A 26,659-nucleotide genomic window follows, 5' to 3' on the forward strand; every position below is an offset into this window, starting at 1 on the left:
TTTTTTTTTGAGTGGGAGAGTTGTGGGTTTTTTTCACCACCCATCCCTTCAACGTGTGTCTACTCTGTTGATGGCACTGGCATCAGTTGGAATATTGTGTTTATTGAGGATGGGGATTACTTTTCCTTAGGATATCCAGAGAGGAAGGGATTTGGAGAGGTCATTAAGCCCAGCTCTCTGCCCCTGGGCAGGATCAATAACCCTTTGTCAGTGGTGATGGATGTTTCACTATCCTGTTCTGCAAGACTTCCCTGTTCCCGCAGGCGTTTGTTCCAGCCTGCGCGATCCGATCGGAGCAGATTTGGGCTTGGGCTGTGGCTGACCCAAGGAGGAGCAGCAGCCTTACAAACCCCACCAGAACATTCTTCCCTTCAGCTGCCTTCAGCCTGACTTTGCAACAGCCTAATATTTCAAATAACTTCTACGATGTTTGGACTGAATTAAATAAGCAGGTGGTTTGAAGTGATTGATGGAAATCCTTTTTCTGTAAATGTTTTGCTCCGAGGATTTAGCTTGAAGTAGCTCATGGTAGTGAGCAGGAATGCAGGCTGGCATCCTCCTCTTGCCCTGCCATTGCCTGTAGCTCCTTGGCCAGAGGATGCAGACACATGTACGTGTGGAGGATGATTCTCTGCTTTTTAAGAACAGTTGTCCCTTGACGAATGGGGTGTGCTGTGCTCCCTGGAGCCACCTCTATTCCTCTTGCTCCAGCAGCCGGGGCAGTGTTTGATGCACGAGACCAGGAAGGTGGAGAGAGACAGCGATTGCTGAGGTTCTCATTCCCTATGGCTCCTTCTTGGTCTGTGCAAGCCGTGTTCAGCATCTGGTTTTAAAACAGACCCCGCTGTCTAGCTTGTGCGAGGACACTTGGTGTCTTAGATAAGAAACTGAGCTTCTCCTCTGTGGTCCCCAGCACAGATCTGTTCTTGGATTTGTTTGATTTTTGCCTTGAGCTGGTGCTCGTGGGTGGTGGCAGGTACCTGAAGGTAGGAGCATCGCGTAGGCTGGGCTTGATTCAGGGTCAGTGTGCACTTATGAACTCAGCCAAGCTAGCAGGACAGGCACTACGTCAAGCTGAGCTGGGGTGGAACTGAAACTGGGTGGGAGGTGGTTTCCCTGCCTTCCAGAACCTAAAACCAAACTTAGTCCATGTCTGTGTGCATTGGCACGGGAGAAGCAAACGGAAGCTCAATACCCACCGCCTTGCACCAGGGGAGCAGTGAGGAGTGGAGAAGGGGCTTTGTGAGCCTGGAGGTGTAGGTAAAAGAGCTTTATTAGCTCTCGCTTGAAATATTTCATCTCGATTCCCATTCAGCTGTGGAATCTAACTGTATTTTAGCTTTAAATTTAGATTTTCGGAACAGGCCTGTCAAATTCGTAAAAGGAAATTTGATTAGAAAATGGCAGCGGGATTGAGATCTTTGTTCTCCTCCATGTGCAGTTTGGCTTGGAGACTGCTCTTAACCAAAAATATCCTATTGGAAAGCGTTTTTAGCTAATCGACAGTTTCTAACTGAAAAAAAAAAAAAGAAGGGAAGAGCAGAGCTGGAAAATTCCTGCCGTTGGCTCACCAGCCAGCAGCCACCCCTCAGCAGGGACTTGGAGGCTCGGGCTGTGGGGCCAGGGTTGTGGCGTTGGGGTGACTTGGGGACTGGAGGGAACAGGGATAGCAGAAGGGAGTGCGATGGCTTTGTGCCTTTTCCTGCCTCCTGTTGTCCCCATGTCTGGGTTCAACTGTTTGAAGCCCTTGAGGACACTGGTGATTGAGCCTTGATGTGACTCCAGGAGCTGCCCATCCTGTGCCTGGATTAGTGGGGGATGCTAAAACTGGGGTGATTTAAGGCCGTTTTGGGGTGGAGGTGCAGGGCTCTCCCCTGCCTGTTAACCCCAGCACCTTGGTGTGTCTGCCATCCATCCTTGGGGCAGGCTGGGTGGGAGCCCATCCTAGAGGGCAGGAGTCAAGGGAATTAATTAAACAGTGAACACCAGCTAATAACGGCCGTGTGGAGCTGCTACGCCCAGGGCTGCCTTGCAGAGCCTTCTGGGGGTGGATGAAAGAGGTTTTGGGGTCAGATGGGGAAGCTTTTCTTGCACAGAGACTACTCGAAGCTTGAATTGAGTTGCTGCTCATCAGCTGAAAGTCCAACCCGTGTGGCTGTGGTTGGCCCTAACAAGGCCATCTTGGTGTCACTTAGTGCCACAGACAGGGAGCCCAGTGCCACAGAGCTCCTGCTGGGCAGGCAGAGGGTGTAACTGGGGTTCAGGCTGACTCCAAAGCAGCCATCCTTGCCCAGTCCCTGCCGACTGCCATCAGTGCCTGAATTCACCCTGTGATTACTCACAGATGCTGTAATTACCCTGGTGACACCGTGTCAAAAACCTCACGGCGCCTTCGGAGCGCGCGTGTGGACAGGAGGGGGTTATTAGCCTGTTATTATCCATTTACTCAGGTATCCCGGCTAATCAGCTTTCAGATGGGGAGAATTAATTGGTTTCATTTGGAGCTCCAGGCGCGTTTAATTGTAATGAATTCTTTCCCATTTCCAAATGGACACTTTCTGAGCCTCTGTTGGGTGAAGAGGGGGGACTGCAGCTTTCCCGTCACAGACCTTCATGGCGCGGTGCAGCTGGGCTGCAGTGAACCAGCTGCAATAGCAGTGCCCTTCAGTCCTCTCTCCATCTGGGAAGGAGCTCTCGTTTCTCCATGCACGCACCCTGCGCAGATGTGCTCCAAACCCTCTGCTCATAGCGAGGCTGGGGAGCTCAAGTCCCACATTATCTCAATCCCTTGAAGCGTACACAGAAGTGCGTACTGGGGAGCTTGGCAGGTCATCTTGGTGACATGCAGATGGCATCACTGTGATATTTGTGGCTTTCTGAGGGCAAGAGGTGCAGCTGGGGGATGTAGCTTGGAGATTCGGGTCCCCAGGCTGGGTGGGCACGTCTCGTCTGCAGGCAGGATGCTCGGGGTTGTTGCCAGCTAGGGTAACTCTTTGGAATAAACCCACTTTTACGCACCTTGCTGTAGGTCTCACCCAGACTTTGCTGCAGCACCAGGCAGGCTGCTGAGCTGGCCACATGGAAAGAGATGTCCTTGCTGGGTGGTCCCAGATCTGAGGGGGGCGAGCAGCCCTAGCAGAGTTGGAAGGGTGGCAGATGGTGACGTGTTCTGCAGGGAATAGCAACAATCCTGCCTGCAAGGATGCAGGGAGAGGAAGTCTTGCTCCTTGAGGTGTGTGTGGCACTGAGCAAGCCCACCAGCTCCCCCAAACCCTCCTGCCCCTCAGCCGTTGCTGCTGCCTGCTGGCCTCTTGCTGCTCTTCGTGCCAGCTTCTCTTCATTAAAGGTGTCTCTTCTCTTTGCAAGAATATGGCTATAATTAGAGCTCGATGGGAGGCTTTTCACTTTGTGGGAGTACCAGTGAAATCTTAGGGCTCTGCAACAATCCCTTTGGATAATGTAGCTCTGAGCCCTGGCCCGGAGTGGGGTGCACTTCAGTGGCCTCTAGAGAGTCCGGTGCGGGTTAGCTTGATAGTGGACTCAAAAAGAGTCATGGGCTTCCAAGTTGTGGTGCTTGAAACCCAAACTGTTGGGGATGGGAGGGCTGGACTGCCCCAAAAGCACTGGTCCCTCCTCAAAATATGCTGATAAAAGTTCTTTTAGAGATGCCAGCATCTTGGTACCTGTGAGTCTCGCTCCGGTAGCATCCTACAGGGGAGAGAGGTAGGTAGGAGCCCTGGATTCTGCTTCATACTCTTCAATGCCCCCATCGTTTTTGCCCTCTATTCCTACAGAACAAAAAGAGGGAGTTCGATTGCAGGTGTGTTGAGCTGCAAGTGTTTTTGGGATGGGGACTGTGCAGATCTTTCCAGAACTGAGTCTGCTCCGGCTGCATCCTAGGGATGCCTTGGCAGATGCAAACATGACTTTTCCTCTCCCAGCCTGGCAGCAGGAAGCCCTGCGCTCCCCGCTTGGGCCCTTTTTCCTCCGGCAAGGATATTGCTGGCCTTGTCCCCTTCAAAGCACTCTTGAAAACAAGCCAGCAAAGCAAAGCTGGCACGTTCCTACCCTCTTGTATTCTTATCTTTAGATCAATACAGCAAGAGGCTGGCCAAAGAAGCAGGATTTCAGTGAGATGTTTTAGCATGGTCTGATGTGCCGAGGGGAGGAAAAAGGGTGTCTGTGGACCAATGATGTGGGAGCTGTGTGGCACGGAATCTCCTGTCCCCATGGATTTGGTTTTCCACTTTACTGATGAATCCCAAGGCTGTTTGGAGGCATCACACTGAGGGCTGGGTAAAGGAAACTCCGTGCTCTTGCGCAGGAAGACAAAAAAACCCCTGAAACACCTGATAAGTTTTATGTATGTGCACAGTCCCTGTGAGGTTAATGGGAGTTAAGCATATGGTTAAGTGCTGTACTTAACTGGGCTTTTAATAACCCGGTGGGAATAGCTGTGATGTTTTGGGAAAGGAAAGGGTTTGTGGACTTGCTGAGCTTTTTGATCTTTGCTTTAATCCAAGTCTCGGGTTTTCCTGCTCTGTGAGGCACCGGGGGTGGCAGTGCGGTTCTTAAATTGCAAATCACAGACTCAGAGAATGGTGGGGTGTAGCAAGGGCCCTCTGGACCTCACCCAGTCCAACTCCGTACTAAAGCAGGGTCACCTTGAGCAGGTTGCTCCGGAACACGACTGGATGGGTTTGAATGCCTGCAGAGAAGGAGACTCCACACCTTCCCTGGGCTGTTCTTCCGGCGCTTTGTCACCCTCATAGGAAAGAAGTTTTTTCCTCATATTCACATGGAACTTCCTGTTGGCCCATTCATATCCATTGCCCCTCGTCTTGTCTCTGGGCCCCATCTTCTTGATACCCGCCCTTCAGGTATTTAAAAGGTTCACTCTTAGTCTTTTTTTCTTGGCTGAACAGACCAAACTCAGGTAGCCTTTCCTCATAAAAGAGATGTTCCAGTCTCCTTGTCTTTGTGGCCTCTACTGGACTCTCTCCAGTAGTTTCTTATTTTTACTGGAGCTGGGAAGCCCAGAACTGGGCACAGGACTCCAGATGGGGTGTTACTAGTGCAAAGCAGAGGGGAGAGGAGAACCTCCCTTGCTCTGCTGAGCGCACTCTTAAGGCACCCCAGGATACCTTTGGCCTTCTTGGCCATGAGAACACGTTGCTGGCTCATGGCCCTCTTGTTGCCCACCTAGGGTCCCAAGTTCTTCTCTGCAGAGCTGCTTTCCAGCAGGTCAGCCCCTCGCTTGTACTGGTGCAGAGGGTTGTTTCTCCCAATGGTGCAGGACTCTGTCCTTGCCTTTGTTGAACTTCATGAGGTTCCTCTCTGCCCAGCTCTCCAGCTTGTCCAGGTCTTGCTGAAAGGCAACACAATGTATGTGCAAATTGATAAAACTTCTTTTAGGTGTGTGTGGCTTCCTTTGCGTGTTCTTATTTTTCTTTTTTTTTTTAATTCTTCTGATTTTCTTTGTTATTTTTTCCCTCTGGTGTGCAATGCCCCAGATACCAGTGGAGGTTCTTCTCCAGGATGTGGGGAGCTGTGGCGTGAAGCTCCTGTAGTGTGAGTTACAACACTACAATTGCAAAATACCCTCAGATGCCAAATGCTCCATAGATGTGTGCACGGAGTTTGTATCCCTGTTGTTGCGTTTGAATACGTTCCCTCTCCCACTGGAAAGCAGTGGTTTGTGTTGCTGCTTTTCAGAAAGATGTTCATTATGCTGAAATATTTGCCCTTTAAATATGGTAAGGAGGGTGTTTTATTTTTTTTTTTTAACAAAATACGCTGAATTGTTCCCAAAATATCTGCCAGCTACAGGCTCAGTAACAAACCCTTAAAAAAACCCACCACCAGCAAAAAGAGCTCTTTTCTTCCGTTCCTGCATGTACAATGGCACCTTCCCATCAGCTTCTTGCTCCATAAATAAATTCTAAACCCCGTTTCCAGTCTCTCACCTGTCTTTACTCCACCCTGTGCAGAGCAGCAGTACATACAAATGCAGAAGAGACCTGGTCCATCAAAGGGGCTTGGAGATGTTGAGCTACTCTAAAAAGTTCTTCTTCCTTACTGCTGGGGTGACTTTTTTCTCTGTTTTGCCACCTTTTCTGGACAACCATCCAAGATCTGGCAGCCCCTGAAAGCTGGCTGGTTAGTTAAGCAGAAAAGATGTTGTATTGTGTCACTCACCAGCACTTGGAAGCTGGAGGCACCATGTGAATTGTGTTCATGTTCCCTCATCTGGAGATGTGCATCTCTTATTAGATTAATTTTTTTTTAATATATGCAGAATATACAGTGGGAACAGCATTAATTCACACTAATGGTTGTGAGATCCACTGAGAATTAACTGCATTTTTTGTAAAGTAGCGAGGAAGCGGATAAACACAATTATTAAAAAAAAACAAGAAAGGTACTTTTGCAACAGCAGAACATGTTACTCATTTATCTGACAAGTGTTCTTTACTTTTAATTATATTTCATCACTTGCTGGCAAGTGCTCTGCTGGTAGATATTGTAATAATCCTAGTAATTTGAGACCTTGCTTTAGTATTTGTTCAACCTTTATGTGGAAGGGGTGAGAAGTGGCTGGGTAGTGAAGGTATCCTGCAGAGCCTGTGATGTTTATGAAGCCCCAGTGGCAATTGGTGCTGGCGCATGTGTTGGCCCCTGGAGGCTCCAGGTGATGCCCAGATGCTGAAAAGATAAGCTGTGTACATATACTTTGGGAGATACTCTCAGGCACTCGCTGTGCAAACAATGCAGATAAATGCAATGTGGGAGCAAAGGGAGCACTTATACCACATTTGTACAGGCGGAGATACTGAGGTTGGTGGGTGGTCACTGAGGGGGGGGTCTGAAATCAGCCGGAGGTTGATACAAAGGCTCCTGAAAGATGGACAGCTTCTGAATTTTATTATTTTCTTCAAGTAACGAGTTTAACTGCATCCCTTCTTCATCATACCACTTGCACACCCCTCTCGTGATGACTAGTGCTGTGCCGCTTTGTCCGTTGGGACCAACTGATCAGCAGGTTGGCTTCTCCATTGGGTGCTAAAATGAATACTCTGGTTTTTGGTTGTTTTTTCTTTCTGGAGGAGAAGGCACCAGCTTGGACAGAAGCTGTGTTGGTGTTTGTGGCCTCAGCTGGGCAGTGGGTGAAGCATGAATGGGATTAAAGTGGCTCCAGAAAAGCACAGAGCAGTGTGGCTTGACCGGCACAGCCAAGTGTGTCATGCTGGATGCTCTGCTGTTTGATGGGGCACAGGTAGAGCTTAGTCTGCAGCTTGGGGTAAGAGAGTCTGGGGGAAAAAAACCCAAACCAACCTTGTGAGGTGTTCTTGGAGGCAACGCTGTCCCTGAAATGTGTGGAGTGCAGTGTAGGGTGAGGCCAGTTCAGGCTCTGATGGGACTAGTTGTCTCTGCCTGGGTGTGCACGGCCTCAAGGTGCCGAACTGCAGGTTTGTTTGAAGGGTTTGGTGAAGAAGATCCCTGAGGTGACCATCTCTGCTCGAAGACGGGACCTCTGGAGGGGAGGTTGGCAGGAATGTGCTTCCCGCTTGCAGCAGGCAAAGCAGGTGTGCTCAAGCTGCTGTTGCTGGCAATTTCGGTGAAACCAAGTTGCGACTGAGCCTTGAAGGACTTCATCGCTCTTCCCTTTCATGTGGGAAGGTGTTAGGGCCACAGACAGTCTCTTTGGCCCTCTGCTTTGACATTGGGTGAATTCCCATTTGCCTTTCCTGTGGCAGAGGCTGTCTTCACCGGGGTACAACTGTGGGACAGCTCTGCTGGCCATTGGGATGCTCCTCACCTGGGTTGGGTCCCTGTGGGTGGTGGGGGTTTGGGCTCTTCTTTGAAGACAACGGGGAGAGGGATATGGTGGCTCTGTTCTTGCTGGTTTTGAGGGTCTTGCCTTTAATCTCAAGGTGCTTTGCGTGTTGGCACAACCGTGGGTGCACTCTGCAACACATGGCACCCCCTTCTCGCACGACCTCATGTGCTGTGAGGGATTAACTGCAGATGTGGTGGCTTTTTTTATCTAAAAGCAGGATGGTTTGTTATTAACTATAAGTGGATTTTTCCTCTCCTTTGGAATACAGCTGGAATGTAACGCGGATACTGGGTGTAAATGAGCCAAGCAGGAGGAACGTGTGGCGGTATCTCTAGCAGGCTCAGTGGGGAGGAGGGATGGGGCTCAGGGACTGAAACTCCTTGGGGTAAAAAAACCCAACAGCTTTTGGTTTTGGCTCAGCTTTGCACTCATTAGGGAAACAGGAGTGTGAATGCATGAGACCTTATGCATTTTAAAATCCTCCCTCTCTGAGGGCAAGCTCTGGGTTAGCGGGTCAGCCGATTTAGGTGAACCATTTAGCGTGCATTAAAATCACAATTTATGCAATCTGCACTCTGGCTTTAAAAAGAGCGAGCAATCAGGTGCTTAATAACATCACCTCCAGCCCTCCCCTTTCAGTTCACTGCAAATAAGTGCCTTTTTTTTTTTTTTTTTACATCATAAAAATGGATTAGGGATCATTTTGAATTGTTATCCCAGCGAGATGTGCAGCTCAGGATATGCAGGCATGTTGGGTGTGATTGAAGTTTGTGTATTTTGGTGCTTACATCCAGCTGGTGTCTGGGAGACCATTCAAATAAACAGTTACTGGAACATCACATTGCATGTCTGAACAGTGCAGAAAGGCTGATTGGCAGGTTCACTCCTTCTTTTTGTTTCCCCTCCTGGATGAAATAGCAAAACAAAATTCAGCGTGGCTTAAGAAAAAAAAATAAAATTACATGGAAATGTGACTTTTTGTCTGCCTCGTTATATTTTTTTAATGCAGAAGAGTCCGATTTTAAAGTTATGGTTCCCACAGCAACTGTTACACTCATCTCTTGTGCTTGTGTTATACTTTACAGGACTGTATAAGCTATTAAATTTACACCCCATGCTTGTACGTATGGCATGACAAGCAGAGCAGCTGTGTGTGACTGATCTGCATGGGTCTAAGGAAGCGATCCTGCAGGAATTCTTCCTTTTAACTCCCTGGGCCAGATCCTGCGCTCCCCTCTGCTAAAGGATGGTTCATAGGTGCTCTCGGCTCTGCGCCAGGTTTAGGTGATGCGGTTGTAATAACAACAGAAGACAGTGCCTTATGGTCGCTGGAGCTTGGTGATGTTGTCAGAGCTGTGGAAGGAGGAAAAAAAAACATAATATAGCTCTCTTCAGGCCACAATTCAAGCAGCCATCGCTGCTCAGCAAAGCGCTGAGGCGTGTGTGCGAGTCTCGTGGACTGTAATGGGAATTAAGCACATATTTAAAGTTAAGCGTTGTGGTTAAGCACTTTGGTGAAGTGGTGCTTGAATGGAGATTTCAAGTGTACAGGGAGAAAATGTTGTATTGTTTAGTAGATTTTCCCTCTATCATTGCTATCTTTTATGGAGATATGGGGTTGTTGTTTTGAGCACAGGCCCAGAGCCAGAACTCTTTGCATTGTTATTTCTATCCTGGTGTTCATCTGTTCCTCGCTAACCTTTGTGCTAGCTTGCTGCCTGTTCTTGGTCTTATCTTCATGCTCTGCCTCAGTTTACCTGCAGCAGGGGTAGGGTAGGGAGGGTGTTATGTGCTTTCCGAGGGCGGTTGTGATTTGTGGACAGGGATGGGTAATGCATCCTCCAGAGAGAAGCTGGCTGCTCGCAGGAAGGGCTGTTGGAGAAGGACAATTGGCAGGATCCTGCATACCCAAGGTGTGCAAGCACTTTTCACACAAGTGATTCCAGTAACCAAAATGTCCTACTTCTCCCAGGTGCATCACAATTCTTGCACTCATGTTTCCACTTGAGCGATCCTCACCTCAATCCAAGCTTACAACTTCTCCTGCCATCCACTGTGGATGCAAGAAGAGACTAAGCGTCCTTCCACTCTTGGTGTATGTTGTCACTTCCCTTCCGCTGGCAGAGGCTTTGAAAGGACCAAGTGAGCTTGGTTAGGTCTGTGCCTGTGTTGAGCATCTCCTGAGACAGGATCCAGCACGTTCCTGAACTCCAGGTGCTGCTGCTCCATCCATGAGACCTCCTTTCTTATTGTAGGAGAGGGACAATGCCTGTTTCCTGGAAACCTATTTCTCTCCTCTCTTCTCCGTCCTTGCGTGCCTTTGGTAGGCTCTGACAACACCTCACTGTGTGCATCAGCGGACGGGGTGAGCTGGGGCTTTTTTCTTCTGTTCATCTCTTCTTCTCACAAGGCTGAAGGGATTTTGGAATTTCTGGGACCTCTTCTTTTTTCAGACTGGTTTGTGATGTGCTGGTGTGTATGGACATAAGAGGAGCAGAAAGAGGTGCTGTGGGAGCAGGAGCCCTGATTCTGCAGGCAGCAGCCCCGTAACAGGGATGACAGCCAGAAGCTGTAGGCAAGAGCACGGCGTGTAACATCCTTTCCCCTGTCCTCCTGTTTCTTTAAAGCCGGAGGGATGGTTTGTGGCATGCAGGTCCATCTTGTGCCCCTGGAGGATGAGGAAGCTGCAGGGTGCAGAGGAGGTTGTGATAAACGGCAGCGTGCAGGAGAGGGAGGACTCTGAGATGTCTGCAGAGATCAGCCTTATTTTTCATCGTTAATGATCTGAAAGAAGGTGCAAACAGCATGTTAATTAAGATTTGCAGTAGAAATGTTTAAATTGAGGTGTAGCAAAGAGAGAAAGCAATAAGACAGAGTCCTAGGGAGAAGCTAGTGTGATGTGGAGGTTTGATTTGGCGAGGGAAGAGGCAGATAACATGTAACCCAGCACGTTAAATGTGGGATTTATCTTCCCAAGTTGTCCTGACTGGTAGCTTGGTTGGGGTGTGGGCATGGGCATCCTGGCACGGCATCTGGTCTGGCAAAAGGTCCTGCTGGTGGAGCTGGGAGGAGGAGGCTGGACAGACCTAGGGCTGCTCCGGCCAGCCTGGGCGCCAGTGGGTGTCTTCTCCGAGTTTGCCTGGGGCAAGGGTTTGGCTGAGAGGATGGATTGCCAATTAACTGACCCTATTTCAATGACTAATGTGGATGGCCTCAACTGTGGTTGTGGTTCACCCTGGGACATTGCCTTGGAGGATCTCTTCCTAGGAGCAAGCCTCTGCCTGGAGAAACAGAATTTATAGGGTCTCCGTGCCACCATTGGCCATTGCCTTTAGTTAAATTAAATGGAAACGCGTTAGTTCAAATTATAGCATGGCTAAAACCTAATGCAAATGTTTTCTACAAGTCCTGACTGAGCGCTGCTTTGTTATAGCCCTCAGCAATGGCAGAAGGGAGCCAAGAGAAGTTTCTCTACTGAGCTGTGGAGGTCTGAGGTTTGGTCCATGGTGGTGGCATCTTCCCCCTTTGTGCTGTTGGGTGGATGTGTCATACCTTGCCTGCTTGTGTCCAAGGTCTGGTGCTGTTTTCTGTGCCTCGGTTGGCCCAGGAGAGGATGAAATGCTTGCAAGAAAGGAAAGTTGCTGTAGAGCTGAGGTGTGGGAAAGACAAAATTGGAGCAGTGCAAGACCCAAGAAGGGACTGTGTAGTTGTCTGATCTGCCCTTTGGTGCAGTACAGGGCATGAGAAAAACCCTAAAGCCTCTATTTCTCATTTGAAATGAAGTATAACTTCTCTAAAACCATTGAGGGTTGATTGAAAAAAGAAAGAAAACCACACAAAACCCTAAATAAATAAAAAAAAATGACAGTGATGGATAATCCACTACAACCCTTGGTAAGTTGTTCTAGTGTTTAATTACCTTCATGGCCAGAAAGCAAAGAAAGGGAAAAGTACACAGCGTGAAGTGCTCTGGGGATTGTGTGGTTATTGCTGATACCTGTTTGCTTACTGTGGTTCGTCTGCTGGGACGACGCAGGGCAGTGTGATGCTCTGTCGGGGAGGGGCGCTCACTCCAGCTCTTGAAGGGTGCAGTGAGGGCTTTTTTGTGCAAGGTCTGGGCTGGGCAGAGCCTGATTGTCCTGGGAGTCTGTCCTTGGAGCCGTGGCCCTAGGCTTTGAGTCCCACGTCACCCAGCAGCAGGTGGATAGCACTGGGGCTGGTGCTTTGCACAACGTGGGGCAAGAATTGGGTTTTAGGTGTTGTGTGGGAGCAACAGTGGCTTCAAAGCTAGAAAAGAAATAGGAATATTGTTTCCCTCGGGACAAAATCATGCAGAAGAAGCAGCAGAAGGGGTTCAGGTCAGCACCAAGCTGAATGCTGTATTTTTTTTCACCAATTCAGCTTTGACCTGCTGATGAGAAGCTTTGGTGTAATAAGTTTGTCCAGCCCAATCCATGTTCTCCTGAGGTTTCCTTCTGTGATTTCAGCCCTTTTTGGTGTGGTGGCTGGCAGACTAGAGCTTGCTTTTGAAATGACTGGGCTACATCGCTGTGGTTGCTCTGGGTTTGACTGCAAAGGTGCAGAGCTAGAGGGCTCCTACTGGGAGCCGTGTAACATCCACCACTCTATGGGGAGCAGAGCTGACCAGCCATGGTTGGGAAAGGCCAGAGCCTGTTGCAAGGAAGCTTGTCCAGACCCCAGAGCAAGTTTCTCTCATCTTTTAGTGCTTTGATAGAGAAGGGCAATTGTTTGTGTTTGAAGAAACACGTGTATCCTCTTCCTGCTCAGAAATTGTTCGGCATCTTGGACAGATGCTGGAACAGTGATCACCCTCCAGGTTGGCAGCTTGGCATCCTTTGTAATTTATACAATCACCCAATCTCTTGGGCTTTGAGATGGCTTCTTCCATCAGTTTTCCTTTGGTGCTTCAAGTAAATCCCCTGCTTGCTGCTTTCCAGCTTCAGCTGAGGTTTGCTCCTGTTCCATGGGTTGTCCCCACCAGCCACCTTCTCCTCCCCCCCTTCCTCCTCTTCCTCCCATCCCTTCTTCTCTATGGGTCTCAGCAACCCGCCGATGCCCCGCAGCTCCCACTCGGCTGCGCAGGGCACGCGAGAGCGCGGCAGAAAGGACATTACGTGGGAGAATATGCATGTTCACAGCTCAGAGGATTAAAGGCCCGTGTTCTTATCACTGCAGAACAGAGTATTATAAATCCAGCCTTAGAATACCAAATCCCCGCGCGGCTCGGCCATTGTTTGGGAATATTAAAAAGCTCGGAGACAGAAATAATCAGTTTCCGAATGACACATTGTCAAATAAAACATTTCTCATATTATCCCTTCCTTCCCCTTTCTCTCTCCTGCTCCCTCAGATGGATAATTTAACATGAAAAATAGATTAAAATGAGGCTGGCTTGAATGCCTCCTAAGTTTGACTCATTTTTTTTCCTCACCTTTTCCCCAGGAAGCTCTCCCGACGTATCAGCGTAGTTGAACAAGCAGCGGCTGGTGTGGGGTCAGGGCCAAAAGGAGCACGGCAAAACTGAGCCATCCCCTGGGAGCCTGTGAGTGCTTCCGAAGGGGCTGGCACGGGTTCCCCCAGCCTTTCCTGGGCAAAGAGGGGGATGTTTTCCCAGCTGCTGGTGGAACAAAGAACTCCAGCTCATCCCAAAGGGTGTGGGATGGGCTGGGAGCGCTTGGCTTGCTTGAGCTGACCGTGTTGTTCTGAAGACAGGGAATGGCACACTAAACCTCTGCACCCTTACTCCTCATTGTAATTTCTCCCAAGCAGAAAGATATTTAATATGCTGACAGGTTTATCCACTGTGGTCTAAGCCATTTCCTAGCAGCAGATGTGAGGTGAGCCCAGCCAGCAGGCAGGGACACCACCCTGGCAAGTGTTTGTGGAGCGGGCAGGAGCAGCCCTGCTCTGCCCAGCAGCCGCTTTGCAGTTGCAGAGAGCACCAGGCATGAGCAATATCCAGCTGAGGAGCTCGGGGACTTGGTGGTGAGGCCTTGGAGGAGGGTTTTCCCAGTAATCATGTCCATGAGCGTTCTTCTGAAACCCTTCTGTAATGTGAGAGCTTTTGCTTTGCTAGGAGGACACTGGCACACAAGCCAGACCTGATCTTGCGGTGTGGTTTGTCGTGTTGAAGTTCATGGCTCTGCTACATCTTTGTCGCTGGGCCTTCTTTTTGGAGGTCTTGATGTGCTATGGTTTCTCTCCTTCAAAGTGGGTTTTTATAGAAATACAATTTATATATGGTATAGCCTTGATACAGAACCCACTTGTGTAAATGGAAAGGTTTTCTCTGACTTCAGGGAGTCTTGAAATGGTCTCTCTGAGAACAAGAAATACTTTTACCATCTATCTCCTCCTATTCCATCTACAGAATCCTGCTTATACTTCACTTACAATCCTTCATGTAAATGAAAATACAGGTTCTTTTACTATTATTCCTACCCATGTGATTCCTTCCATCTAATTCATTAACTTTTTGAGACAGATGACAAGCAGGTTAGGACTGGGCTATATATATATTTTTTTTTTAGAAGAGTTTGTTGGTTTTTTTATGTACAGCAACAGAAAATTATTAATTTGGGAATTGAGGCTTAAAAAAAATCCCAACAAACCAGAACAATTGTGAGCAGAATCCTCCTACTGTAGATTTTAAACGAGGGTAGATAGCCACGGAAACTTACTTTCCCTGTTCTGCTTAAACCAGGTTGCTCAAAGCCCCATCCAACCTGGCCTTGAACACCTCCAGCAGCAACAACTTTCTTGGGCAACCTGGGCCAGGGCCTCACCACCGTCAGCATGAAGAATTTCTTCCTAATGTCTAATCTAAATCTTCCCCCTTCCAATTTAAACGCATCGTTTGTCCTATCACTGCATGCCCTTGTAAAAAGTCCCTCCCTAGCTCTCTTCTATGCCCTCTGCAGGTATTGGAGCAGGTTCTGGTGCTGGAGTGGTCTGGGCAAGCCTCTCCCCTAGCTAACCCCTCTTGTGGGCTGCCATGAGTTTTCCATGCCACCTCTTTAAAGCTGATCCTGTTTGCAAGTCAGAGCTACGCTCTGGGTACGACACGATGCTTTGTTTTGAATGCAGATGAAATGCTTACACGTCTCCGCTTTGGTTTTGCGTGCTTTGTAAAGTTCTGGGCTGTGGCATCCCCTGTGCCAAAGAAACGCCTGCCCTGCCCTGGCTGTTCCCCTTCGTGTGGCAAAGCCTGGATTGCTCACGCTGCTCCTGATTTACATGCTCTGCTTTGCTTGTCTGCCGCGGGATAAAATTGCTCCAGCGCTGCGGAGATTAAGAGGCTGGAAGCTGGCGCACACACAGCTCTTGCCTGTGCGGGGCTGAGTGACTGTGACCGATTTTAACCTCCAGAGCAGACAGAGACACGGCTGGCTCCCTTTGGTGCTTCCCAGCCTGGCTCCCATGGGAGGAGAGGCCACTTTCGTGGATGTATAGATATTTAGGAAGCTTATTTTTCTTCTGTGATAAAGATCTTTCTTCTTTTAAGGTGATGTAGTTGGGAGCTAAATCAATTAAAATTTGGAGGCTGAGGAATTAGGAAGCTTTTCAAAGAGTGTCTTGGTGTGGAAGATGTTGTGCTGTGCTTCCAGGTCTGCAGCTGCAGCCTCGTTGAAACCATAGGCAAATAGCAACCAGAAATGATGGAGCTGGGGTAACCGTGCCCTGGGGAGCGGCGGTTGCCTGGTGCCATTTGTTGCACCGTTGTTTGTGTAAAATATTGTGTGTCTCTGTTGAGGCTTTACTGCTCTCATGTTGATGGCTGTGTTGTTTTAATGAGTTTTTCTCCTAAGTGGTGGGCTGAAGTTGCCTCCTTTTCCATTTCCCCATGGAGGGTGGGAGGTGGTGCTCGCCCATCTCAAGCCTTTGTGTGTGGGTGAGCCAGGGGGCTGGGAAGGCTCGAGGGGTGGGTGGTAAGAATACAATCCCTGGGAGGGCAGGCAGAGCTGAGCTGGAGGTGTCACATGTGTCCCAAGCTAAAGGCCATCTCTGGCAACCTGTTCCTCTTGCTTGTGATGTCTCACCCGAGAGGTGGCTGCTCCATGAACCTACCCATGAGCAGTTCGTGAAACATTGATGAAAAGTTGCTCTGGGTGTGGAAGAGGAGAAGGTCTATGACATCTCCTGACCCCACTGTGGTACCTTTTCATCTCCTGTCTCCTCCCTCTGCCACTTTTATCTCCTGACTCTTCCTTGTACCCTCTGCATCTCCTGACCCATGCCCTTTGCTCTCCTCTGCAGGGTGGGCTGATTGCACTGCTCCTGCTCCTCTTGGTCTTCACAGTGGCTCTCTATGCCCAACGGCGCTGGCACAAGCGTCGCCGCATCCCGCAGAAGAGCGCCAGCACGGAGGCCACCCATGAGATCCATTACATCCCCTCGGTGCTGCTGGGTCCCCAGGCCCGTGAGAGCTTCCGCAATTCACGCCTCCAGGCCCACAACTCGGTCATCGGAGTGCCCATTCGTGAGACCCCCATACTGGATGACTATGAGGATGAGGAAGAGGAGGAGACACCGCGGCGGGCAGAGCCCAGCACCAGGGAAGATGAGTTTGGCAGCCAAGTGACACGGACGCTGGAGAGTCTGGGCCGAGGTGGGGAGGAGAAGCCTGACTACGAGAAGAAAGGTTTGTGGCTTTGCTGTCTCATTATTCCCTCTCCTTGTCCTTTACTGGAGTGTCTGTCCTGCATGGTGCCACCTGGAGAGGATGGCTCATCCATGCGTGCCCCTGTGGCTACTGTTTGGCTCTCTAGGCTTTGGTCCTCAGCTCTCATCTACAAGGTGGTTTACAGACCTTGTCCTGGAGCTGCCCTTCCTGAGAGGGGAATCGCGTTTGGGTGGTGTTGGGGAAACTGAGGCACAGTAGCTTTGAGCCCTTGGCTGTCATTGCTGGCCTCAAGGACCAGGTGTCTTGCAGCACTCCCTGACTGTACTTCACTGGTGGTTCGGGTGCTACTGAGGCGTGTGAGCTGTGTCCTTTGGAGCTCCCTGGAGATGTGGATTCACAGGATTTGACCCATCTCTTTGGTCCACGCCCTCTTCCAAAACTGGTCTCCCATTTCTAATGAGAATCTGCCCAGTGTGATGATGGGAAGCTGATGACTTTTCAGGCTTCATGATGTATCTGGTCCTAGCAATGACAGACCGTGATGAAACTCCCCCTGGGTTATGGGATGCCTGAAGAGAATGGGGCGGGGAAAAGCTGGGATTTTCCCAGAGAGGGAGTTGCTCTTTTGCCGTGGGCTTGTGCAGCACCAGGCACAATGCAGCATGGTGGAGTCATTCCTGCTGCTCCAGCAGTGCTAGAACTCCTGTTTCCTCAACAGGAGATTGCTGGAATTCATACTGACTTCTTGCCGTGAGTGAGTGCTAGCACATGGGCATCGATCAGGCCAGTCTCGAGTCTCGAGGTAGCAGAAATGTTCATTGCCTTGCTAGGGCATCAGTTCTAGCGAGCGAACGTGTCTGTACGCTGGGGCTCCGCCAGCTTGCCTGAGCCTGGATGCTCCTCAGAGAGCCGCTTCATAAAGCTGTATTTTCCACCGGTGGCAAAACATCCCCTGTGCTTTATTCTCTGAGCTATCACACAAATAATCCTGTGCTCATCAACAAACAAAGTCATCAGGGCTGTAGATTTAAGCAAGCGCATAGAAGCTCTGGGCAGAGTTGGAGAGAGCAGATGAGAAAATTCTCATTGTGGGAAGGAGCTCAGAGCTGAATCCGTGTGGATCTGATGGACAGACAAGACCCCAAATGTGAACCACTACCCACCCGAGGTGTTTGACGTGGGAAGTAGTGTGTGATGCAGCGGCTGTGGGTCAGATTAGGAAGAAGCCAATGCAGTCCTGTTTAATGTGGGTGCTGACTGGTGCCTGTCCGTATAGTGCCGACTGCTTGTGAGCTATAATAATGGATAAATGTACAAATCCCCTGCTTTGGGGAGCCTGGGCAGCAAGAGCTGGGCTGTGGTGCCCGTTCCTGAGCAGGTGAGGTGCTGTGGGTGCTCTGTGCCTTCCCTGAAGGTGCTGGGCTGGGACTTGGAGAAGCACTAGTTCCTTTGGGGTTCCCAGTCCCTGAAGATGCGGGGCTGGGATTTGGAGGAGGTCTGTTCCCTTTGGGGTTTGTGCTCCCCAAAGCTCTGCCCTTCTCAGAAAGAAAGTAGTGGGGAGGTGTCCCTCTGGGTGAAGTGGTCCAACATTGGCACAGTGAGTAGATTGGATGCAACAGGGCAGAGAGACAGTGTCCTCTGTGGTCACAGTGTGCGGTGGCACCTGGTGCTGACTGTCTGAGGTGTGTGAGAGAGCGGAGAGGAGCCTGGATGGACAGGGCTTGGCAGTGCTCCTGCAGCTGAGCAGCTCGGGAGGTGCAGTACTGGCTATCAGCCTGTACAGCTTCTCCTGGGAGAAGAGACCAACCCACGGGTGCTGGGTGCTGGTAATGTCTCTTCTCTCTACTGGAAGGCGCTCAGGAGCTCTTGGAAAATCGTTGCTGAGACCGGGCTGGGTCTGGATGCTGCCTCCCTGCACAGAGAGGAGAGACTGTAGTGTGCTTGGGTGTGACTCCTGACTCGAGATGCTCCTCCTGCGCAGAGGAGAGCAGCATTTACTCCTGAGTGTTTCAGCTAATGCACACTTGATTGCCTGCATTTTTAAAGTCTCTCTCAGAAGCTGCAACGCTCACCTCTGTGTATTGAAATGGCATTAGAAGCCGTTTAATATCATTCACCTGCAATGCACAGTAAAATGCATTCCAATAAAAACAAAGCACGTTAATGCTAATTCCGGAGTGACTCCAGCCGGAGCGAGGAGAGGATGCACCAGCTCCCTCCGTGCAGGGAAAGAGCTCTTCGGATGACACTGGCTTGTCCTTTCTGTCTTCCTGAGAGTGTTAGGGATTTCCATAAAGGCGAGTGGTGCCTGCCAGAGCACCCATGGGGACAACACTGGGAGACACTCTCCTCAACCCCATGGAGGAGACTGCAGCTCTGAGCAACAGAGCCAAGGAGAGCTCAGGTCATGCATCGTGTCTGGAAAGCAGGTCCCTGCACTGTGACGGTCATAAGTGGTGTGGCTAAGGTTGTGTGTGTGCCCTTAAACTGCTTTTTACTCTTCCCTGTTGTTACGAGAGTGGTGGTTATCGTTGCTCACACAAATGTAGAGGTGCCCAGGTGTCTGTCTGACGTCCTCAAGTGCTCATCTGAGCATCGCTGTTGGCATCCCACTTTGTGTGCAGCTGGCTGTTACTGGCCCGTGGTGTTAAGAGATGTTTCCCCAACCCTCTGCTCAATGAGAATGAACGAATGAAAGCCTTCATGTGTTGTAACTGAGCTACCTTTTTTATTCTTTCGTATTCTGCTCTTTGTTTTGCTTTTGTATAAATTATTTAGAGTTGTGTGAGTGGGGAAGGCAGCAGTAACTGCATTTCAGTCTTTTCAAAACATAATAGTAAACGAGATCTAGGGCAGAATATTAAACTATCCAAGGTCTCAAGAATTGGCAGTAAGGAACTGCTTATACTGACTGAAAAATCCCCCCTGGCTGGGGCTGCAAGCTGCCTGCAGGGCCAGCCAGGGCTGCATGTTCACAAATGCTCCCACCAGCAGCGGTTTGTGGTGCTATTGGGCTTTGCACCTTGGATTGAGGCAAGTTTGTGCCTTGCCTGGTCTGATTCTTTCAAACTGGGCCAATTCAGCATGTATTTCGTGTATTTCCTCCCAGATGGGCACTTTTCCCTCTTGGAGAGGCTTTACTCAAGGAGTCAAGCTATGATGTGTGCTAGTTACTGCTCTCTGCCAAACTCGGTCGGAACCTGGATTGCCAAGTATGAGGTGGATGTAGTACAGAGCAAGGATTTCTAGACTAGAGATACAAATATACGTGCTGTGAGCTTAGCACTCCAACTTGGTTTGCACACACATGGGAAATGCGGTGACTTGGGAGGCGTTGGATGTACTGCGCACACAGGCGCTTCTATCTCCCCGTGAGCAGCAGATGCAGCCGGGATTCCCATGGGGATGTGGCAGGTGGGGTGGAGAAGCCGCAGTTGGTGCGAGCAGACACCACATACCTGGAGATCCCCAGGGGCTGGAAATCAGTTCCGCTCAGGCACAGCTTTACAGGTGGACTGAAGATGAATGCACCAAGAGAAACCCAGCTGGAGCCTGGCCTTAGCTTGAGGACAGGTCAGCCTCCCTGGTGCCAGGCTGCATGGCCAACGCTGCCAGGTTTTGGTGCGATCGCCAGGGCTGGGCAACGAGATGTGCCCGCATCCCAGAGAGTCCATCAGCACCCAAGGGAAAAGCTCTCCTTGGTGCTCTTGCAGTGTAAAGTTGTGATAAGACATCAGCTGGGACTTGTCAGCAGCCTCCAAACGGTATCATCACTGAGGCTGTCACTAGAGGCTCTTTCAAGTGTCACTTCCCAGCATTAATTACCAGGGATGGCAAATCCGATGAAGATGGAACATTTCGGCTCGCCCTCCACCTGCCTGCGCTGCTTCCTTTCCCCCGTGTGCCAGGCAGTGATTGATTTGCAGGTGCCAGGTTGCGCTGGCGGGGAGCGCTTTCTGTCATTTGAGATTCATGCATCCTGCTCTGCGTGACTGTTGGGCTCTCTTGCACTTCCCACGAGGATAAGTGTGGTTTTCTGTTCCCCACATGGAGCTTCTGGATGTGTCAAGTTAGACATGGAGGCGCGGTGGACCACTCTGCTACACACATCCCTGCAAAAGGGGGCTGCAAAAGTCCCTTCCCAGGAGGTCAAGCAGCTAAAAGGTCTGTTTTGCCAATCTTGGGTGAGCAAAGCATGGATATAGGAGCCAAACTTTCCCCCCGGGTCCCAGGCAGCGCTTTGCAGCGCTGCAGATGTTAGGGCTGTTTCTGTGCGGTGCCGGAACATCTGAGGTGAAGCCCAACACAGGGGAAAAAAAACAAACCGTGGGAGCAATGTGCTGAATAATGACATCTAGCAACAAGCGTGTCTGAGTGATAAAGTTAATGAAATTACAGGTTCTGACCTGATACCAGGCTCTGCTGTGGGTAGATAAACAGCAGGGCAAAGATGAGATGTTTATTTCTCCCTAGCCGCAGCTGTAGTCTGGATGCGCTGTGCAGGGCCATTAACATTATTAGTGTTATGCAAAATCATTTTTGACTTGAGGGGGGAGAAAGAAAGGAAGAAAAATCCTCCAACTCCCTCGAAAATGGAAAGCTGACAGAATTAGAATTGCAGCAGGAGCACAAACTGACCTGGTGACATTGCACAGAGCCCAGATGGATTCAGACAGAAGAAAAATCCAAGGCTTTTTTAAAAGAAAAGTAGGGTTTTTTTTAATTAATATCATAAAGTGAAATGGAGTGAGGAAGGAGGCAATAGCCAGGCTGTCCTAATTAGCCAACAGCATCCCTTTGTGCTGGTGCGGGAAGGGAGCTGTGCAGTCTCCTTGCACATTTGGGTTCTCCAGCAAATTAGAAGGTCTCCAGAGGTTTTATGCCCTGTGAGTGTGTGTGGTGCCAGCTGGAGTCTACTGGAGTGGGGTGCAGTTCCTGGGCTCTTGGCTTTCGCTGGGGAGATCAATCCCTGTGCCCACCCTCAATCGTTGTGTGTATACAGCATTCTGCAAATAAGAGAAGTTGGGTAAATTCATGCAGGTGATGTCAATGTTCTCACTGCCTCTGTCCTCAATTCTCTGGGTAGTTTGCCGTCCACGCTCTTGATGATTTCTGCTCTCCTGCTTTTCCTGAGCAGATGGCCTCAAGCCCTTTGGGAATTCCTTACTTGCTTTTATCTTTTAATGTACCTGGCTTTCATGTTTACCAACATGGTTTCACCCTACAGCAGCAGGAGCCCTTCAAGGGATGTTTGAGGCGTTTGGTCTCCAGTCCATCACAGGCAGCACTCCTACAGCCCCAGATGGGACATACGGATCCACAGTGATGGAGTTAATTAAATGAAAGCAGATAAAAGTCCAACAAGCCTGAATATAGGGTTACCCACAACTTGTAACCCAAACCAAATCTCCTAAAGGTCAGTGAGAAGCAGAACCTTCTACGTGGTGAAAACTGAGCAGAAAATAGATGTCAGACTTGAAAACTGAGTATCTGAAATTTCAGTCCTGCAACAAAGGATCCATCTTTATTTTCTCAGTTTCTTTCATGTTCAAAAAAAAAGAGCTTTTCAAGCGGGCATTCGTGCTGGCTTCACAGGCTCTGCAGTCTGGGTATGGCCCCCAAGTCTAGACAGGAGACAGGACTTATTACCGATGGTACTGATGATTAATACTGTAGGCATATCAAAGGTGTAGTTGTGCAGTCATCTGGAATTCATATCTCCTGGACTTTCTTCTCACCTGCTGTGTTAACTTAGGTAAACCTCTGAAGTTTCTCTTACTTAATCCACAGATGCTTTTCTCTGTACCGATAGTGAGAGGCTTTTGAGCATGTTTGAAACGTGGTCTGGCACCCAGCGAGAACCTGGAGATGCAGATCCAGCTCTGCTCTGCCACCAGTAATCCTGGTCATGTCACTTAATGGTCCAGCCCTCATCTGCGAGTTGGAGAGGGGAGCAAAGCCAGAGGGCAGACAGGGCAGCACAACGAAATATTAAGAACTGCTAACGTGAGGGGTTGTGGTCCTAACAGTGTCATAGCGAGACTGTTCTGGGTGATGCGATCCAGGAGAACGACAGGAGGAGTTTCGACAGAGGAGGCAAATGGCTTAGGTTTAAGATAACAGCAAAGGGCAGGCCGGGGAAGGGCTCTGGTCCTGAGGAGAAGGAGCTTCCTGTGCCACTCACCAACGCTGGAGCAGCTGTTCTGGTGGCCACATCTTAGTCATCATCTTTGCGTCCTGAAGATGAGTAAGGTAAGGCAGTGCTCCAGCCCAAGGTCACGTTCTCGGACTGGAGAAAGCAACATTTTGGGAGCTGAAATGTGGAAGAAGAGGACAAGTAGTTAAGCTGTGCCCTAGAGTTGCTATTCATTACAAATACATGAGCGCTGCGTTATCCTGGAGGTGAGATTTAAAGACAGGGCGTGAGTCAGATGGTGATACGGCGATGGGTTGTCCTCCATGCTGGAGAATGGAGAACCCTTGGGCAACAGCAGCAAGATGACCAGCCTGATGTTGCTATCTCTGAGCTGATAGCCCAGCATCTCGGTATCTGACCGGGTTCATGGCTGGCTTGCGGCAGGGAGAGCCCCATCGTGCTGGGGTTTGTCATCCTTGATGCCTGCACCACTGCGTTGGGGATGAGAGCCGCAGTCTGTTTGAAGCTGCTGTTCACTTGGGGAGGCAGCTGCACTGCCACCCTGAATCTGAGCATTAACCAGAGGCTTTCTGAGCCTTTAATAAATAAAATGACTGCTTAATGTTTTCTGGAGCTGGAGGCTAAAATGGGACAGTACGTCAGACTGGCATCTGATGTGTCTTGGGGCTCTGTCTTCTTTCCAGTGACCTGATGGGATCATGACCCTCTTTGTACGTGATCAGCTTATCCCAACTCTAATCTCCGCCGACTCCTTGCGTAATTTACAGAGACCTTTGAAAATGTATATGCATGTAGCCTGCCCATAGGAAGCAGACGTTTTCATTCCTGGCTGAAAAACCTGGCTGCAAATTTTAGCTTTAAAAGAAATTAAAGAGAGGCCAAACAGGGTAGGAACTGGGTCCCAGTTCAGGAAGACATTTGAGCTCGCGCTTAACTAATGGCTCTGGTTATTAGAGAAATTAAACATGCCTTTACATCCAACATGCTTAATTCCAACTGCTTTGAATGCATTAATAAGGAGAATAGAGGCCCCACTTGCAGAGGATACAATAGATACGCCATAGGGTCCTTCGTTTTTATAGTGATGCCAGCTGTGACTTCAATGTTGATTTGAAAATGTCCATACCTGCCAGGGAAATCTTTGTTTTCCAGAGAGATAAAGACAGTCATAATTAATACATTAATTGCCTTTCGGCCTCTGAAAAGAGAGCAGCCAGACTGGAGGTTTAAGGTTGTTTTGATCCACGCTATTGTACCAAACTTGTTGCCTCCCTGCCAAATTTGAGAAGTCCTCCTCAAGATGGTGCGAGGGAATAACGGTCTCTTGCCTGGTGGGTCCTGCAGGACACGTTCCCCCTTCCTTACACCTCCCAAGAAAGTGGCCTAAGGCAGTGCCATGGATGCATGGGAGGCTCCCCAAGAGGTCTTCCCAGTGAGACCCGTGTCCAGCATGACTTCTGCCCCCAGCAGGAGGGGAGAAGAGATGGGGAAGCTCCCAGGGGCTGGTGGCCTCCTGTGGTCCCGAATCCCCCTGGCTGAGGGAGGTGCTGTGTTGGTGTGTGCTTAATGACTAATTAAGGCCTCAACGCCTCTCAGATTGGTCAGGGCTCTTTCTGTCTGGTAGACTGGTTTTCCTGATGTGCTTTTCTTGTTTTTTCTCTCCTCCCATTACCTTTGCTATACCCCACCTCACTAATTTCATGAGACAGTAGGGAGGAAGCAGATGGAAAAGTGGCTTCTGATGATGCCATAGGGAAGGGAAGAGAAAAGAGATGTGTTAATATGCCAGCGCTTTCCTGAGCATCTCAAAGGGATGGTGGTTTTGTGATGTCCTACTGGTTTATCACCACTTTGTGAGGTTTGGGCAGGTCTCACCCTGACGTTGAGTGACATTCCATGGGAGAAGAAATGCCCTTGGCCATCTCTTCTCCCAGCTACAGTTGGGTGACTTGTGACTCCTCAAGTCAGCAGCAGCTCTTTCAGCGTGGACTTTTGTTGGGCTTTGTGGAGCTGCTGATGCCTTGTGGAGATGTCATGGCAGTTTTGTGTGCATTGTCCCTGATTCCCCAGGTGTCCAAAGTGCTTTTCATCCAGGCAAAATCACAAGCTCACAGAAGATAAGCTGTGAAGTTTTGGCTGTCCAAGGAAAACAAGCCATCAGGAACTATATTTATATAAATGCCAGGCGTGTGTTGTTCATCACTTTGTGCATTGCTATGAATGTTTGATAAAGCATTACATTATTTAAGGCTTAGCTGGTTGCAGGCCAGTTGTTGACCAGGATTAGCTTCCAGATGATTTTTTTTTTCCCCCTGATGCAAAATCTAAAAAAATATGGTGGCTCTTCATACCCCTTGAGGGACCCTGGGGGATCACAAGTGTCCTCTCTTGAGTTCCTGCACTGGATTGCATCTTGTCCGCTTGCGTGCAATGCAGAGGACATGGGGGAGGTTCAGCTCTGCCCAGGGCTATCCTTCCATGTGTTGATGGGGAGCAAATGTGAGGCCTGGGATAAGGGACAAGCCCACAGTGTTTCTGTTTCTATTAGAAATAAGTAGATGCTGTGTGAGCGTTCAGGCAGCCATTGGGATGCTTGGTTCAGAGCTGAGGCTGCTCCAGATCCTGTTACCTGCATGACAACGATGGATTCCTCTCGGTCCATTGTGCTCAGTGCTTTTCACTTTGGCTTCTAGCGGCATCAGGGCTCTGCTGCCCAGCATGTGAGTTGTTCTCCTCATCAGTCTGTCCCAGGCTTCAAGGTTTTATGGGGAGGGGCACAGGAAGGGCAGCTGCAGCCACAGCTCTTTGCTCTCTTTGCGTGTCCTCTTCGCATCGGTCGTGTTTTACCTGGCTATGGTGCCCACACTGTTAGTTTTGTCAGCTGCCTCCTAAGGAAGATGGATCGAGGCCGGGCACCTGCGCTCATATTAGGTCTGCAAGCACCTTCCAGCCCCATTTATCATTAGGCAGTGACCTGCCCGAAGACCAGATGGAGAAGAAACTTATTAACAAGGTGTTTCAAATCAGTCCTTTCTGACAGCCCTGCTGAGTTACAGCATTTACTGCGACTCGTCCACAGGGTCCTGTAGGGTCTGGCCATGCTCAGCCTCACTTTTTTGCCCATACGGCTTGGAAGTGGATTGCTTTCGATAGCCTGGGCTCTCCAAGCATTCCCTCAGCTCCAGTTCTTCTTCTGAGCCAAGGAGCCAGCTCTCAACTCCTTTGCTGCCTGCACCCATGTGCATTCCCTGGAGGTGTTTAAGGAACGGGTGGATAAAGTGCTTGGGACATGGTTTAAGGGAGTGTTAGGAATGGTTGGACTCGATGATCCAGTGGGTCCTTTCCAACCTGGTCATTCTACGATTCTATGATGATTCTATGGAAATGGTTGGTCCCTGCTACTGCAGAGAGGATCCTTTGGTGGCATTTGTGCTGTGTGTGCACGGCCGAAGCTTTTTGGCCCCATTGCATCATGTGTTTTTGGTGGCTTCCCCTTCTCCCCCAGGGGAACGTTGCTCCCTCGTTTTCCCTGACATGCTGCGCAGAGTTGCCGGTATGGGAAAGGGTATCACCATGCCTATCGGGTAAAGGAAATTTCACATCTAACTTGTAAATTCTTTCTGTGCTGCGCTGCTGAACAGGGAGTTAGGTGGTGGTTGAGACTGGAGAAGGGTCACCATAACACGTTTTCCACCCTTGTTTGCCAGCTATTGCTGTTCCATGCCCATCCTTAGGGATGTGCTGGATCTTGCTCACACTCGCCTTCCTCCTGCTTTACAGGTGCTGAAGTGCAGCTGCTCCAGGTTCATCCTGCACTTGGAGCTTCTTCAGCCACGTGGGGATGGGGCTTTACCTGCTCTCAATGGGTCTCCAGCCCATCTGGCTCCCTGGGGCAGACTTTCCCCTGGTCTAGTGGAGTTGTTGATGTGCAGTAGAGGTCAGCACTCTGCTCTCCAGCCAGCAACTCTCCTCCACGGAACATTAGCCTGGGCAGCTCAGTGTGCTCATTTGCACCAGA

The 26,659-nt window shown here is 49.8% G+C and overlaps 1 protein-coding gene across 2 annotated transcripts in view; it reads left to right on the forward strand.

Moving 5' to 3' along the window:
- ASTN2 (astrotactin 2) overlaps positions 1 to 26,659 on the forward strand; it is a 347,344-nt gene that overhangs the window by 73,995 nt on the left and 246,690 nt on the right. For both annotated transcript variants that reach the window (XM_054084080.1, XM_054084081.1), the window contains exon 3: positions 16,118 to 16,502. In XM_054084080.1, the coding sequence (XP_053940055.1) occupies positions 16,118 to 16,502 (385 nt within the window). The remainder of the gene's footprint in view (positions 1 to 16,117; positions 16,503 to 26,659) is intronic.

The sequence above is a fragment of the Cuculus canorus genome, chromosome 19 (genome assembly GCF_017976375.1).
Source record: "Cuculus canorus isolate bCucCan1 chromosome 19, bCucCan1.pri, whole genome shotgun sequence".
Classification (NCBI taxonomy): domain Eukaryota; kingdom Metazoa; phylum Chordata; class Aves; order Cuculiformes; family Cuculidae; genus Cuculus; species Cuculus canorus.